The 17,187-nt window shown below is 43.9% G+C and overlaps 1 protein-coding gene across 4 annotated transcripts in view; it reads right to left on the bottom strand.

The window, feature by feature from the left end:
- Positions 1-1,341: 1,341 nt before the first annotated feature.
- phrf1 (PHD and ring finger domains 1) overlaps positions 1,342-17,187 on the bottom strand; it is a 179,922-nt gene continuing 164,076 nt past the window's right edge. For all 4 annotated transcript variants that reach the window (XM_073049972.1, XM_073049973.1, XM_073049975.1 and 1 more), the window contains 3 exons: positions 15,088-15,369; positions 10,882-11,010; positions 1,342-2,126 (listed from right to left, as the gene is read on the bottom strand). In XM_073049972.1, coding sequence (XP_072906073.1) covers positions 1,974-2,126; positions 10,882-11,010; positions 15,088-15,369 — 564 coding nt within the window. In that variant the 3' untranslated portion in view covers positions 1,342-1,973. The remainder of the gene's footprint in view (positions 2,127-10,881; positions 11,011-15,087; positions 15,370-17,187) is intronic.

Below are 17,187 nucleotides of genomic sequence, written 5' to 3'. Positions count from 1 at the left end.
ACTTAAGAAAATCTTAAGCTCCAAGGTTTCTCTCCATTTTGTAGCTGTCTGCAGGAAGACACATCACAGGGTCATATACTATTTACATATTTTGATAGTACGTGTACTTTGAATCGTTTCATATGGCATTCATACTTTGATAATGAATATACTTTGAACTTTAAAAGGAAGTAAAAACTGAGAATCTTATTATTTATGTTCAGGGTCAAACAATGTGGGGACTCTGTTCCATCAGGCAATAGACTCTCCAGCCTCACTACCATCATCAAAAACCCCCATCACCCAGGACATGCCCACTTCTCATTGTTACCATCAGGGGGAGGTACAGGAGCCTGAAGACACACACACAAACATTTCAGGAACAGCTTCTTCCCCTCCACCATCAGATTTCTGAACAGACAGTGAACCCATGAACTATATTTTCTCTTTTTGAACTACTTATTAAAATTAAAGTTGTTATATATCTTTCTTATTGTAATTTATGGTTTTATTATTATGCATTGCACTGTACTGCTGCCGCAAAACAACGAATTTCGCAACAAATGCCAGTGGCATTAAATCTGTGTCTGATTCTGGCAATGGAAACTATTAGGGCCACACTCGGTACTGGATTTGTTAACCAGATCTTTAGGGCAACTCATGTAAACAGCTGGTGTGCACATCACATAATATCTGAATCCTACAGCAAGATCAGGGGCCTGAATGGCCTCTTCTGGTCCTTGGATAAGGCTCATGCCCACATGACTTTGTTTCAAAAGTTTAATGATTTGAAGGTCTTGTTGCACAGCTAAGATGCCGAATATTCCCTTGTTACTAAGACCTGGAATGTATGAAGTGCCCAGGGAAGGGTAGCACTTCTGGTGAAGGGGCTTATCCTGTCTGTTCTGGGGCAGTTCATTCACCTTTGCTCCCCACCGACACAGCTCTTACCTGTGACTCCAAGTAGCAGTCTGTATGCCACAGTGGCCACACCCTGGTACACCACTTCAACAGGCAGGCTAAACCAGGTGAGGGAAGGCGGTGGGCCTCATACCCCAGTGAGATAGGGACATGTGAAGTAGGTGATTCTGCAGCACCTTGCGGAGAGCGAAGGGCTTGACAAAGCACAGAAGCCGGATTTCTGAGGACGAAAGAAGGGAATTGCTCCAGTGCAAGGGCTTTCCCACTTTAAAAGCTCTCGCGTACTGACTTGCTGCCACAATCGGATATGATGGACAATCAACAAAAATGCTGAACATGCTGTGAACCCTGCCACAACTCTGTAGGTGTTAGTACACAGGCTTTAAGTAAAGTTCGTTCAGACATAAAGCAAACAGAAATAATACACCCAGCATGAATTAATAACCATTTACACTGCATTTTTATAATCACAAACCCAGAACCGTTCATACTGGGTAAAGAAAGCACTCCAATTCTCTAACAAATGAATTTCAAATATTATTTACAGCATTAAAAGATGCAATTATGGCTTTTAAATTATGATTTATGACAAGCAGTTTAGAGCAGATTTTGAGAAGCCAAAGTATGTTACGGTTTACCCAGGAATGAGGAGACTGTTTGAAAAGGGACTGATGTTTTATAAACTCGAGTTATTTAGACTTTCACCTTTTACAGGCAAAATCAGACTGACTATACAGCTTTTCAAGTATTCAATCCATTTAAAGTCAAAGGAACGTTATGCTAAAGGCAATGTCTACAAACCAGATTCATGGGAAGATCATCACAGTGTGTGAAACTTTGTTCTATTGTACAAGAAAACCAAGCAGGCAGGAAGGTTCTAGCTGCTCTCCTGGCCGATTATTTCCTCTCTCTCGGGAGCGGTTACACATTGACTGACAATACCATTAAGTATAAAGTGTCTGGGTGCTGCAGCCAATGGCACTGTGGTTGGTTGGAGTTACCGTTAGCATCCTCCACATTTACAGGAAAGACACTGCACAATGAACCATCTGTCCAAGCAGATTTCGCTGCCTTCAGCTTTCCTCGGCCTTTGCATCTGTCTCTTTACTGGGCTCTCCATCTGCCCCCTTCTTGTACTTTCGAATGTGTTTGTATTTCTCCACGTAACCTTTCACCAGGTTAGCGACCTTGACTGGGTTAATTTCACCACTTTTGCTGTGACAGATCTACAGAGTGAAACAAAGATATTTATCAAACCTTGTGTTATAAAACATTAAATTACTGGCCACTTTATTAGGTACAACTGTACACCTGCTAGTTGATATAACTATCAAATCAGCCAATCATGAGCAGCAACTCAATACATAAAGGCATGCAGATATGGCCAAGAGGTTTGTTTGTTGTTCAGACCAAACATCAGAATGGGAAAGAAATGTGATCTAAGTGCCTTTGACCGTGCGATTGTTGGTGCTAGTCAGGTTGGCTTGAGTATCTCAGAAATTGCTGATCTCCTAGGATTTGCACACACAACATTCTCTAGTTTAGAGAGAATGGTGCAAAATAAAAACAAACAAAAAAAATCCAGTGAACAACAGTTCTATAGGCAAAAACAGTTTGTTAAAGAGAGAGGTCAGAGGAGAATGGCCAGACTGGTTCAAGCTGACAGGAAGGCGACAGTAACTCAAATAACTACACGTTACAACAGTGGTGTGCAGAAGAGCATCTTTGAATACACAACACGTCAAACCTTGAAGTTGATGGGTTACAACAGCAGAAGACATCAATGGGTTCCATTTTTGTAACTAACAATGTGGCTACATAAGAACATAAGAAATAGGAGCAGGAGTAGGCCATCTGGCCCATCGAGCCTGCCCCACCATTCAATAAGATCATGGCCGATCTGTCCGTAAACTCAGCTCCATCTACCTGCCTTTTCCCCATAACCCTTAATTCCTTTACTATTTAAAAACCTATCTGTTTCTTAAATATACTTAGTGAAGAAGCCTCAACTGCTTCCCCAGGCAGAGAGTTCCACAGATTCACCACTGTCTGGGAAAAACAGTTTCTCCTCATCTCCGTCCTAAATCTCTGCCCTGAATCAAGAGGCAATGTCCCCTAGTTCTGGTCTCACCTACCAATGGAAACAACTTTCTTACTTCTATCTTACCTATCTCTTTCAAAATATGGTATGTTTCTATAAGATCCTGTCTCGTTCTTCTGGAACTCTGGAGAGTATAGTCCCAGGTGACTCAATCTCTCCTCATAGGTTAACTCCTTCATCTCTGGAATCAACTTGGTGAACTTCCTCTGCACTGCCTCCAAAGCCAGTATATCCTTCCTCAAGTATGGAGACCAGAACTGCACACAGTACTCCAGGTGCAGCCTCACCTTACCCTGTATAGTTGTAGCATGACCTCCCTGCTCTTGAATGCAATTCCTCTAGCAATGAAGGCCAACATTCCGTTTGCCTTCTTAATAACCTGTTGTACCTGCAAGCCAACTTTTTACTCAGTGTAGGTTCCAATTGACACATGATATTCGCTGTAGAGGACTGTGGTGGGTTCAATGGTCCATTAGTCCAGGGCTGATGGAGTGATGCAGCTGTTGACCACCAGACATAGTAAATACTCCAGCAACTCTGCCGTTTACTGTCCTAAGCTTGGCTGTGAAAGGAGAAGGGTTGAGCATAGAGCTAACAACCTCATCCCAGAGCTACAAAAAATGCCAATGGAAGTTCCATCATCCCTGGGAGAGAAGATGGGCAGCACCTGGGGACAAGGTAAAAGGCTGGCCCAGGACAGAGGGCTCTGGCCAGTTGCTGTTGTTGGCCTATGCCCCAGTGGGTGTGATGGGCTTAAGAAGAAGAGGAAATAGTCTAGTAACATTTACCCTGGATTTGCTCAGCACAACCACTCCTTACCCAACACCACACATTAACAATATGTTAATTGGAACCTGCTTGTGGATCCTCACTATAAACTGACAGCTGCGACTGCGCTAGCAGCACAGTAGTTGGTGGAGCGGCAGGGTAGCGTAGTGGATAGTGAAATGCTTTACAGCACCTGCAATCAGGGTTCAATTCCGGCCGCTGTCTGTAAGAAATTTGCATATTCTCCCCATGACTTTGTAGCTTTCTTCCAGGTGTTCTGGTTTCCTCCCATCTTCCAAAGACATATGGGTTCGGGTTAATAAGTTTTGGGCATGCTATGTTGGCACTGGAAGTAGATGCTTGCAGACCACCCCCAGCACAATCCTGGGTCTGTGTTGTTCAATGACACCAACGATGCATTTCACTAAATGTTTCAATATACATGTGACAAATTGATCTAGTGTTTCTTTCAACATGTCCAACATTGGAAGGAACTTGTCCATTCAACATATCTCACAATTAAGACAAATGTCAAAGCAGCAGCGGGAGAGAGTTTCTGCCACACCCTGTCCACTGAGCAACACAAGGGTTAATTGCCCATCACAGGCAAAGCCCTCTTCATCAAACACGTTTACAAGGAGCACTGACACAGTAAAACAGCAGCCAGCATCTAGGACCCCCAGCATCAAGTTTTTACCTACAACCATCCGGCCGCTGAACCAATGTGGATAAATTCACTCACAACACTGCCCTACACACTCACTTTCAAGGACTCTCTACAACTCATGTTTTCAATATTTATTTACACAGTTTGCCTTATTTTTCTGCTTTGGTGTTTCGCAGTCCTTGTCTGGGATGTATGGGGAGCCTACGGAGGGGCAACACCTCTGGTGAAGGAGGTTGTGTCCATTCTGGGGAAGCTCACTGGTCACTCAGTTCTCACCTGTGTCTCCAAGTAGCTGTTAACATGTGACAGTGGCCACACCCCGCTAAACCACTTCGACAGGCGGGGTAAACCAGGTGAGGGTAGTCGGCAGGCGAGATAAGGACATGCCTGTCCTAACATGTGAAGTCAGATCTGGCAGACTGGGTGGATAAGATTGACAGTGAGATCCAACAGCCAGGAAGACAGTTCTGCCAAGCTCCATGGAGAGCAAAGGGCATGACAGGGCACAGAAGTCATCGTCATCCACTGCAACCAAGGAAGACTCCAATTGTGACGGCTACTCGTACCACTGGACCTGGACTTCCAAGGTCGAGAGAGAGGAACTGTCCCGGTCTAACAGGTTTTCCACTTTAAAAACTCTGCCACACCTGTCTCCAGTCATTGTTGGATATGATAAGACAACCAACTAGTAATTGTCTATTTATGTACAATTTTTAGCAAAATTCTATTGTATATCTTTCATTACCCTGTAAATCCCTGCCAGAAAATGGTATGATATACTGGACGTACTTTGATAATAAATTTACTTTGAACTTTGATCTGCTGCTGTGCTGAAGGAAGAGTGGAAGGGAAGCAGCTCACTGACTCATTGGGGGAGTGTTTGTTTGAAATGATAGCTAAATTCTACAGAATTCTATGATGATATTGTACCAACTGAGACACAGCCTCAAGCTCTAATATCTTGTTAGCAGCTGGGGAAACTAAAATGCTTATTTAATCAATCTGTAGGGAAAACCCAATGTTAGTTGGTGACGAGTTAGTGGTAAAAATCAACCTAGCTTACTTAAAGCTTTTAGTGAGGAAGGTCTGCTGCATGCCCTATGTGTACCGTGGATCCACAGTAACTGCGAAGGGAAGTTTGCTGATGGCCCTGTATGTACTGTGGACTCAAGAGTAACAGTGAGGGAAGTTTGCTGATGGCCCTATGTGTACCGTGGATCCACAGTAACTGCGAAGGGAAGTTTGCTGATGGCCCTGTATGTACTGTGGACTCAAGAGTAACAGTGAGGGAAGTTTGTTGCACACCCTGTAGGCACTACGCAATTAGAGATTGGTCGGTATGACATTGTGGGTATCACTGAGTCGTGTCTGAAAGAAAGTCATTGTTGGGAGCTTAACACCAAAAATATACTTTGTATTGAAAGGACAGGTAGGGAGACATAGGCAGTGGTGTGGCGCTGTTGCTAAGCGATGGAATAGGTGACATAGGCCCAGAGAATGTGGAATCTTTGTGGGTGGAGTTAAGAAATTGCAAAGGTCAAAAAAACATTATGGGAATCATATATAGGCCTCCAAATAGTAGCCAACATGTGGGATTGAGATTTCAAAGCAAAAGGCATGTAATAAGGGTAATAACACAATTGTACTGGGGGACTTCAATTTGCAAGGGGATTGAGGATATCAAATTGTGTCGGAACGCAAGAGAGGGAATTTGTTGAATGCCTATGAGATGGCTTTTTAGAGCAGCTTAAGCTTGAAATTACACGATGAAAGGCCATCTTAGATTGAGTGTTGTGTAATAATCCAGATCTTATTTGGGAGCTTAATGTAAAGGAACCCATTAAGAGGCAGTGATCATAATATGATTCATACTGCAATTTGAGAGGCAGAAGCATAACTCACATGTAACAATATTGCAATGGAATTACAGAGGCATGAGAGGAGCTTGTCCAGGTGGATTGGAGAGAGGAGCTTGTCCAGGTGGACTGGAGGAGGATACTGATGGGGATGACCGCAGAGCAGAGATGGCCAAAGTTTCTAGGAATAGTTCACAAGGCGCAGGACAGACTTGTTCCACAGAGGAAGAAGTTCTCAAATGGCAGGGATGCAACTGTGGCTGACAAAGGAAGTTAAGGACTGCATACATGCCAAGGAAAGGGCATGCAAGGTAGCAAAAGTTGGATGATTGGGAAGCTTTTAAAATCCAACAAAAGGCAACTAGGAAAGCTATAAGGGAAAGGATGAAATATGAGGGCAGACTAGTCAATAATATGAAGCAGGGTGCCAAGTCTTTTCAGTTATATAAAAGGTACAAGGGAGGTGAGAGTTGATATTGGACCACTGGAAAATGATGCTGGTGAGGGAGTAATGGGGGACAAAGAAATGGCAGATGAACACAACGGGGACTTTGCATCTGTCTTCACTCTGGAAGACATTAGCAGTGAGTGGCTGAGGACCATGAGTGTCAGGAAACAGGGGTCAGGGGCATTGCTATTACAAAGGAAAAAGTGCTAGGCAAATTCAAAGGTGTTAAGGTGGATAAGTCACCTGGACCAGATGGACTACATCACAGAGTCCTGAGAGAGGCTGCTGAGGAGATAACAGAAGCATTGGTCATGATCTTTCAAGAACCACTGGATTCTGGCATGATGCTGAAGGATTAGAAGATTGCACATTTCACTCCACTCTTTAAGAAGGGAAGAAGGCAAAAGAAAGCATTTTTATAGGCTAGTTAACCTAACCTCAGTGGTTGGGAAAGTGTTGGAATCTATTATTAAGGATGAGGTTTCGAGGTACTTGGAAACTAATGATAAGAGATCACTAGTCAAAGTCAGCATAGCTTCTGTGAAGGGAAATCTTGCCTGGCAAATCTATTAAAAGTTCTTCAAGGAAGTAACAAGCAGTGTGGACAAAGGAGAGGCAGTGGATGTCATTTACTTGGATTTTTCAGAAGATGTTTGATAAGGTGCCACACATGAGGCTGCTTAACAAGATAAAATCCTACAGCGTTACAGGAAAGATACTGGCATGGATAGCAGAATGGCTGACAGGCAGGAGGCAGTGAGTGGGAATAAAAGGGGTCTTTTCTGGTTGGCTGCCAGTGACTAGTGATGTTCCTCGGGACAGCATTGGGACTGCTATTTTTCATATTGTTTATCAATGATTTAGATAATGGAATTGATAGCTTTGTGGGAAAGTTAGCGGATGATACAAAGATTGGTGAAGGGTTAGGTAGTGCTGAGGAAGCAACGAGCTTGCAGCAGGACTGAGCCTTTATAAGACACCAGTCAGGCCGCACTTGGAGTATTGTCAACAGTTTTGGGCCTCATACCTCAGAAAGGACGTGCTGTCATTGGACAGAGTCCACAGGAGGTTCACAAGGATGATTCTGGAAATGAAGGGGCTAACATATGAGGAGCATTTGGCAGCTTTGGGCCTGTACACGCTGGGGGTATCCAGAACCAGAGGGCACGGCCTCACGACCCTTTAGAACAGAGCTAAGGATGATTTTTTTTTCGCTAGAGAGAGTAAATCTGTGGATTGCCATGTTAGACTGCGGTGGAAGTCCGTGTGTATGTTTAAGGCGGAAGGTGATCGTTTCCTGATCAGTGGGCATCAAAGGATGTGGTGAGAAGGCAGGTGTATGGGGTTGAGTGGGATCTGGAATGGCAGATCAGATTCAATGGGATGAATGGCCTAATTCTGTTCCTATGTCTTACAGCCTTATGGACCCACAGTAACTGGTGAGGGAAGTTTGCTGAAGACCTTATATGTACTGTGGACCCATAGTAACTGGTTGTCTCTTAACTGTCTTGTCCTATTGACCTGCACCCAGACCACAGCCCTCCATACCACTGCCACATACTTAAATAAACTTCTCTTAATGTTACAATTGAACCTGCATTCACTAATTCTGCTGGAAGCTCATTCCACTCTCTGAGCAAAAATGTTCCCTTTTAGGCTCCCCATAAATATTTCACCTTTCACCCTTAACCTATGAACTCTACACCCAACCTGAGGGAAAAACATCTGCAAGCATTTACCCTATCTATATCCCCCATCATTTTGTATACTACCATCAAATCTCCCCTCATTCTCTTACATTTCAGGGAAAAAAGCCCTATCCTATTCAGCCTTTCCCTATTACTCAGGTTTTCAAGTCCCAGCAACATTACCTGTATATTTTCCCACACTCTTTTAAGCTTTCTGCTATCTTTCCTGTTGGTTGGTGACCAAAACTGCACACAATACTCTAAATTAGGCCTCACCAATGTCTTATACAACTTCAACATAACATTCCAACTCCTGTACTCAATGCCTTGACTTACAAAATCCAATGTGCCAAAAATTCTCTTTACAATCCTATCTACCTGTGACACCAACTTTAAGTTCAAGTTCAATTGTCATTCAACCATACATGAATACAGCCCAATGAAAGTGTTACTCTGGGGCCAAGGTGCAGAACACATTACCAACAGTCATTCACAGTACAAGGCACATACAAGATAGCAGTAAAATAGTCACACAAAAAAAATAGTTCAAGTCACTGAGTCCATGAATATTGCAGCAGTCTGCTGTTGAACATGATACATCCTGTCTCCTGCTATGCGAACATTGTGGGTAGCACTGACATCACGCCACACCACCTCCAGTACTCTGGTGGACCATAGCGACTCCAATGCCTCTCTCACTGAAAATAGTGAAACCACAGTTTGAGGCCTAGTCCTTGCTACGACCGAGGCTATGCAGCTCTCCCGTCGTTCACCAATGAAACAGTGAACCAAACTTGCAGTATTCTACGTTATTAATGTCCACACCACTTTCATGCACCAACTCCTCTCTGACACAGACAGCAATACAATCCGCAACCAATCCAGCTCCTTTAGTTTCACCACCAAGCAACTGGCTGATGGGGTAGACTCCTTAATGTCCAGCACAGTCTTGCAACCATAACAGATATGCTTAAAAAAAAAGACAATAAGACTTTGATTGACCCCATTGAAGTCACTGCATTCAAGTGCACTGCTGTCTTACTGGAACAAGGTTTCAGGGAATTCCCAGATCCCTCTGTTCTACCACACTCCTCAGTGTCCTACCACTCAACTTGTAAACCCTACCCTGGTTTGTCCTCCCAAAGTGCCACTCCTCACACTGGTCTGCATTAAATTTCATCTGCCATTTTTCAGCTCATTTTTCCAGCTGGTCCAGATCCCGTAGCAAGCTTTGATAGTTCTCCTCACCCAACTTTGGTGTCATCTGCAAATACGCTCATCTAATTTATTACATTATCATCCAGATCGTTGATACAGATGATAAACAACAGACCCAACACCAATTCCTGCAGCACACCACTAGCCACAGGACTCAACGTTAGAGAGGCAACCATTTACAAACACTCTATGACTTATCCAGCAAAGACAATGTTGAATTCAATTTACTACCTCATCCTGAATGTCAAGTGACTCAGCTTTCTGGACCATCTTCCCTTGTCAAAGTCCTTGCTACAGTCTACATAGACAACGCCCACAGCCTTTCCTTCATCAACCTTTCTCGTAATCACTGAGACAGGACTGCTGTGGTTTTCCCCTGGTAGGTTGTCCCTCCAACCATATCCAAAGGATATACTTAATATTGAGGGTAACGACCATTGCACCCTGCACTGTCTGCCTAGTCCTTACTCTCTCCTGATGGGCACTCAGCTAGCTGCCTCTTGCAAACTAGATGTGAATGCCAATCAGTAATTCCTGTCAATTACCCTCTCAGGCTCTCGAAAGATCCATAGGTTATCCAGCTCCAGCTCCCTAATACCATCTGTAAGAAGCTGCAGCCTGAAGCTCTTCTTCATCATCAGGGGCACTGGAGGACACCCAGACTTCCCACATTGAACAAGAGGAGAACACCACTGCCCTGACTGCCATTACCACCTCTCGAACTGTGCAATCAGAAAGAATGAAAGAATAACTTAACAGAAGACCTCAGTCTCTGCCTCTTGAGCTGAAGCCTCAGCTCCCCACTCAACCTCTATAACACTCCGACAATCAAACTCAAGTGAAGAATGTTGGCTTTAGCCAGCTGGCACAGTAGAACAGATAGGAAGAGGTGGGCTGGCCCAGACCAGGACAGAGGTTTCCCTTTCCAATGGACAGCAGAAGACTGGTGGTCATTCTGGTACACACCCCACCACTCCACGGTCATTCTGGTACACACTCTGCCTCTCTATGACTTTCATACTTTGACTGGAGAAGGATCATTTTCTATTTTCAAATTCTCAAAACAGCCACATTCCCTCACTTTTAAATTTAATGATCAACTAAACAGTTAACAAACCCTAACAAACACTGGTTCAATGATGGTTTGGAGATTCCCCACTATGAACGTCTACAGTGATCAGATATCCGGACCAGCTGCCACCACCCATCCAACAGTTGATGCACCCAGGTCTTACCTTCTGTACCGCTTTACGCAGGATCTCTTTGTACTCCTCTTTGGTGATCTCCTTATTCTGGTAATACGGCTTTAATGCTAACTTTGCCTCTTCAACAGCTCTCTCCTGCACGTGCAATTTCTTGATATACTGAAAGGAAAGTTTAATATTAGCACCTTTTGTAGACAATCATAAACCTTCCTACCCCAGAAGAGTGACTGGAGAGATAGTGAAAATGTTAACTACCCCAGGAGTGTGACTGGAGAGATAGTGTAAACCCTAACCACGCCAGGAGAGTGACTGGAGAGATAGTGAAAATGTTAACTACCCCAGGAGTGTGACTGGAGATAATTGATACTGTTTAGGAGTGGACAGCCTCTCTCCCTTTCTGAACTACAGGTCTGAGCAGCTCACTATTCATATCACAGGCTCTTTGAAACAGGCTGTACATTCTCCCCGTGTACTGAGAAAGACAACACACAAGAAAAGTCCTTGACTAGAAGCAAAGTTTCAAAGAGCAGAAAATAGATAAACTTTAAACATGGATTCACCCCAGTGAAAACCACTGACAAGACAGAATAACGCTTATTCCACCATGAGCGGCACATGCTGTGCTGTTCCATCATCATCATCAGCCAGCCATATCTGAGAAATGGGCACATGTTCAACGACCCCAGACATTCTCTCTTCTCCCTTCTCTAGACAGAAGGTTCTTAGGAAACTGAAAAGTCTGAAGGTAGATAAGACATCTGGACCAGGACCAGATGGAGTACACCTCAGGGTTCTGAAAGAGGTGGCTGAAGAGATCATGAGACATTAGTAATTAAGACTGGAAAATTGCAAATGTCATTCCACTCTTCAAGAAGGGAGAGAGGGAGAAGAAAGGAAACTATAGGCCAGATTAAGAATGAGGTCTCAGGATACTTGGAGGCAAATGTTAAAATATGCCGTGGTCAATATGGTTTCCTCAAGGGAAAATCCTGCCTGGCAAATCTGTTGGAATTCTTTGAAGAAGTAACAAGCAGGTTAGACAAAGGAGAACCAATTGATGTTGTGTACTTGGGATTTTCAGGTCTTTGTCAAGGTGCCACATATGAGGCTGCTTAACAAGCTATGAGCCCATGATATTACAGGAAAGATTCTAGCTTGGATAAAGCACTGGCTGATTGGCAGGAGACAAAGTGTTGGAATGAAGATAACCTTTTCTGTCTGGCTGCCGGTGACTAGTGATGTTCTACAGGGGTCTGTGTTGGGACCGATTCTTTTTAAGTTGTATGTCAGTAATTTGGATGATTGATGGCTTTGTTGCAAAGTTTTCAGGCGATATGAAGATAGGTGGAGGGGCAGGTAGTTTTGAGGAAGAGGCTACAGGACTTAGATTAGAAAGGGCAAAGAAATTACAGATGGAACACAGTGTCAGAAAGTGTATGGTCATGCACTTTGGTAGAAGAAATGCAAGTGTTGACTATTTTCTAAATGGAGAGAAATTACAAAAAAAAATTGAAGTGCAAAAGGATTCCCTAAAGATTAATTTGCAGGTTGAATCTGTGGTGAGGAGGGTAAATGCAATGTTAGCATTCATTTTAAGAGGACTAGAATATAAAAGCTAGGATGTATTGTTGAAACTTTGTAGAAGCACTGGTGAAGCCTCACTTGGAGTATTGTGAGCAGGTTTGGGCCCTTATCTTAGAAAGGATGTGCTGAAACAGGAGAGGGTTCAAAGGAGGTTCACGAAAATGATTCCAGGATTCAATGGCTTGTCTTATGAAGAGCGTTCAATGGCTCTAGGGCCTCATTGAAACCTATTGAATTGTGAAAGGCCTCGATAGAGTGGATGCGGAGAGGATGTTTCTTATGGTGGGAGAGTCCAAGAACAGCCTCAAAATAGAGGGACATCTTTTTAGAACAGAGATGAGAATGAATCGCTTCAGCTAGAGAGTGGTGAATCTGTTGAATTCTTTGCCACAGGCAGCTGTGGAGTCAAGTCCTTATGTATATTTAAGGCAGAGGTTCATAGATTCTCGATTGGTCAGGGCATGAAAGGATACAGGTAAAAGTCTGGAGACTGGGCTGAGAGGAAAATTGGATCAGCCATGATGAAATGGTAGAGCAGATGCAATGTGCCAAATGCCCTAATTCTGTTCCTGTATCTCATGGTCTCTCCCATCGGCTAGAAGGTACAAAAGCCTGAAAGCATGTAGCAGGAGGCTCAAGGACAGCTTCTATCCCACTGTAACTGTAACACTTTATTCTGTTATTGTTTCTCCTTGTTCTAGCTCAATGCATTGTATAATGGTTTCATCTGTATAAGAAGGATGCAAGACCAGCTTTTCACTGTATCTTCATACATGTGACATTTATAAACTCATAAACTAACAAATAATAAAGAATATCATTCTACAATTAAACAAGAAATAATACTCAACATCACGCATAAAATCTTCCCCCTCTTTTCCAGTCCCAATGAAGGGATTTGTCCCATCCATAGATGCTGCCTGACCTGCTGAGCTCATCCACATTATGTGAATTAATACACAACTTGAAGAACTACAATAGAAGCTATTTCCCGTGGATTACAGGTTGATATTGGAAGTGGGCCAAGGAGTGCCAAATGGATTTCAATGAAGTGTGAGGTGATGCATTTTAGTGTAGTACCTGGTAGGGCACTAGGCAGTGTAATGAAACAGAGGAACTGAGGTGTACAGGTGTATAATTCATTGAAAGCAGTGTCACAGATGGACAGGGTGGTGAAGCATTCAGCACTCTGGCCTTCATCAGTCAAGGTACTGAGTATAGGAGCTGGAACATTATTTTCTGGTATAAGTCGTTGGTGAGTCTGATCAACTGTTTACAGTTTTGGTCTTCCTGGTATAAGAACGATGTGGTTAAACTGGAAGAAGTGCAGAAAAGATTTACAAGGATGTTGCCAGGACACAAGGGCTCCCCTTAATGGACTCAGTCTATATCTCTTGCACCCTCAGTCAAACAGCCAGCAAAATCAAAGACCTTACCCAGTTTTTCTTCTCTCTCCTCCCCCCCCCCCCCCCATTCAGCAGAAGATACAAAAGCCTGAAAGCATGACCCACTAGACTCAAGGACAGCTTCTACCTTCTACCCCTCAGAGACTCTTGACCAGACCTCTTGTACGATAAGATGGACCCTTGGCCACGATCTACCTCATTACGATCTTGCATTTTATTGTTTACCTGTTCTGCACTTTTTCAGTAGCTTGTACACTTTATTTGGCATTAATATTGTATTTCCTTGTTCTAGCTCAATGCACTGTGTAATGATTTGATCGGTAGAAACCAGCTTTTCATTGTATCTCTGTGCATGTGACACTAATAAACCAATAAACCTATAAATAATGAAGCAAACTGGGTCTGGCACGATAGCGTAGCAATTAGTGAAGCATTGATAAACACCTGCAAATGGGATACAATTATCACTGCTGAGTTTGTACATTGTCCCTGTGACCGTGTGGGTGGAATTGCACCCTGGTCACTGGCCTGTACGATGCTACCGTGCCAGGTGTAAGAGAGTGAGCGGAGGATTCTGGTGTTGGGGGTGACGAGAGGTAACAGGTCAGAGGGTAATATTAGTAGGCTGTGACAGCTGAATATAGTATCACCAGCACTCATCTTTTCACTCTCTCCCTTACATGTTCCCTTCTTCTCTCTCTTCCCAAACATTCCCTCTCTCTTTCTGTCCCCCATCTCTTACATTGGAGAGGAACCAGAGGAAGTTCATGAGAATGATTCTGTGAATGAAAAAGGGTCAATGATGTTTGAGGAGTATTTGATGGCTCTGGGCATCAACTCACTGGAGTTTAGAAGAATGAAGGGGGAATCTCATTGAAAACTATTGACTATTGAAAGGCCTAGACAGAGTGGATGTGGAGAGGATGTTTCCTATAGTGGGGGAGTCTAAGACCAGAGGGCACAGCCTCAGAGTAGAGGGATGTCCATTTAGAACATAGATAAGAAGGAATTTCTTTCGTCAAAGGGTAGTGAATCTGTGGAATTCATTGCCACAAACAGCTGTGGAGGTCGTCATTGGATATATTTAAAGTGGAGCCTATATTTAATAGGTTCTTGATTAGTCAGGATGTCACAGGTTGTAGAGGGAAGGCAGGAGAATGGGGTTGAAAGGTTTAATAAATCAGCAGTGATGGAATGGTGGAGCATATTCAACGGGCTGAATGACCTAATTTTCTTTTTGTCTTACATTCTCATTCTGAGTCTTGTCCTCACTGGTTTTGTTATCGGCATCCAGGTTCCCTTCCACTTGCGACACGTGTGGTTCTGGAGCTGGTGTTGAAGCAGGAACCGTCCCAGCCTGGTAGGTGGGCTGTGGAAGTAACGGAGGCACTGGAGTGGAGCCGATCAGTGGGATGTTCCCCTGCATGATGTACGGGGGGGCTGGCTGGCTGACTGGTGCGTAGGGTGGAGGATGCAGTGGTGGGAATGGTGGCATGAATGGAGGCGGCATGTTGAGTTGGTTGAAAGCCTGCAGGAACAAAAGAAAAAAATCCTTTAGTTATCAATTCATAGAACACTATAGCCCATTTTCCCCAAAGGGTCCAGGTCCCACTGTGAGCTTTGATAGTCTTCCTTGTTGTCCAGTACACCCCCAGTCTTGGAGTCATCACCAAATCTGCTGAACAAGCACAAATGGACCCAGCACCGATCCCTGTGGCATTCCATTATTCACAGACCTCCAGTCAGAGAGGTAACCACTATCTGGCTTCTTCTTTGAAGTCAATGCCTAATCTAACTTACTACCTCATCTTGAATGCTGAGCGATTAACCCTTCTTGACGAAGCTCCCACATGGGACCTTGTCAAAGTCCATGTAAACAACATCCATTTTAGACAGTGAAGAGTGACATGATGGGCAGGCACTGTGTACTGAGGCAGCAAGTTACAGGCATCTCAATGTATTCCAGTACGTGTGACATTAATAAACCAATTCCAATCAAACTGCATGCCCCAAAAGCAAAAAAAAAATTCAGATACTGCATATCTGAAATAAACTCAGCAAGGTAGGCAGTGTGTTTGGAGAGACAGTGTTATCATTTCAGGCATTCATGTCGAGCTTCAGTCAATGCCTGTAATGTCAGTGCACCAAGAGCAGACGCTACCCACCATGGCTAGTCTCTACATGGCTCCATTAACAAAAACCTCAAGTACTGGTTCCCAAAACTTCAATATGGGCGATCCCAAGGAGGAGGGTAGGGCATGGGGCTAGCAACTCCATCCCATAAAATCCCAGAGCTACAGACACACCAACAAAAGCTCCAAAGCCTCATCTGTGGTAGGGGAAGAATCTTAAGATGGGCTATCTGGGGACAATTTGAAAGACTGGCCCTGACAGAGGATTCTGTCAAGCTGCTGTTGGTGGTCTACTTCCCAGTAGGAGTGATGACCTTAAGAAGAAGACTGGTTCCTAAAGTTCACAGAAGGGCCCTCTTCACTGGACATCGCACATACTGGCCTTCATCGTGTCTTGACACTTAACCAGGCCTGGACCCATTTGACACGCTGCTGTGAAGAAGCAGATGGCTCAGTAGGGACACAATGGCAGCAGCTGCCACCACCCCCTCACACAGGACACCTTGGTGCCCTTCTCAACTGCCCCAACACTGCCAATTATTTGGGCTGGGGAATGGGTGACCAGCACAGTTGAGATGATGCACGTTATTAGAACAAGGAGCAAGCTACATTCAATATTGGTCAGTAGTCATAGACACTGAAATGGGTCAAATTCAACACTCGGGAATAAAATGCACTCAGTGGCTACTTTATTAGGTATATCTGCTCATTAATGTAAATGTCTAATCAGCCAATCATGTGGCAGCTATGTGCAGACATGGTCAAGAGGTTCAGTTGTTGTTCAGACCAAACATTAGAATGCGGAAGAAACGTGATCAAAATGGCTTTGACCATAGAATGATTGTTGGTGCCAGACGCGGTGGTTTGAGTATCTCAGAAACTGCTGATCTCCTGGGATTTTCATGCACAACAGTCTCAAGAGTTTTTAGGTAATGGTGCAAGAAACAAAAAGCATCCAGTGAGTGGCAGTTCTGTGGGCAAAAATGTCTTATTAATGAGAGAGGTCAGAGGAGAATGGCAGACCGGTTCAAGCTGACAGGAAGGTGACAGTAACTCAAATACCCACATTTCAACAGTGGTGTGCAGAAGAGGATCTCTGAACACACAACACGTCTCACCTTTAGGTGGATGGGCTACAGCAGGAAAAGACCACATTGAGTTCTATTTTTGTACCAAATAAAGTGGCCACTGAGTGTATTATCAAGCGAAAGCCC

This window comes from Hemitrygon akajei, chromosome 6 (genome assembly GCF_048418815.1).
Source record: "Hemitrygon akajei chromosome 6, sHemAka1.3, whole genome shotgun sequence".
In the NCBI taxonomy this organism is placed as follows: domain Eukaryota; kingdom Metazoa; phylum Chordata; class Chondrichthyes; order Myliobatiformes; family Dasyatidae; genus Hemitrygon; species Hemitrygon akajei.
This window is presented reverse-complemented; position numbering and strand designations above follow the sequence as displayed.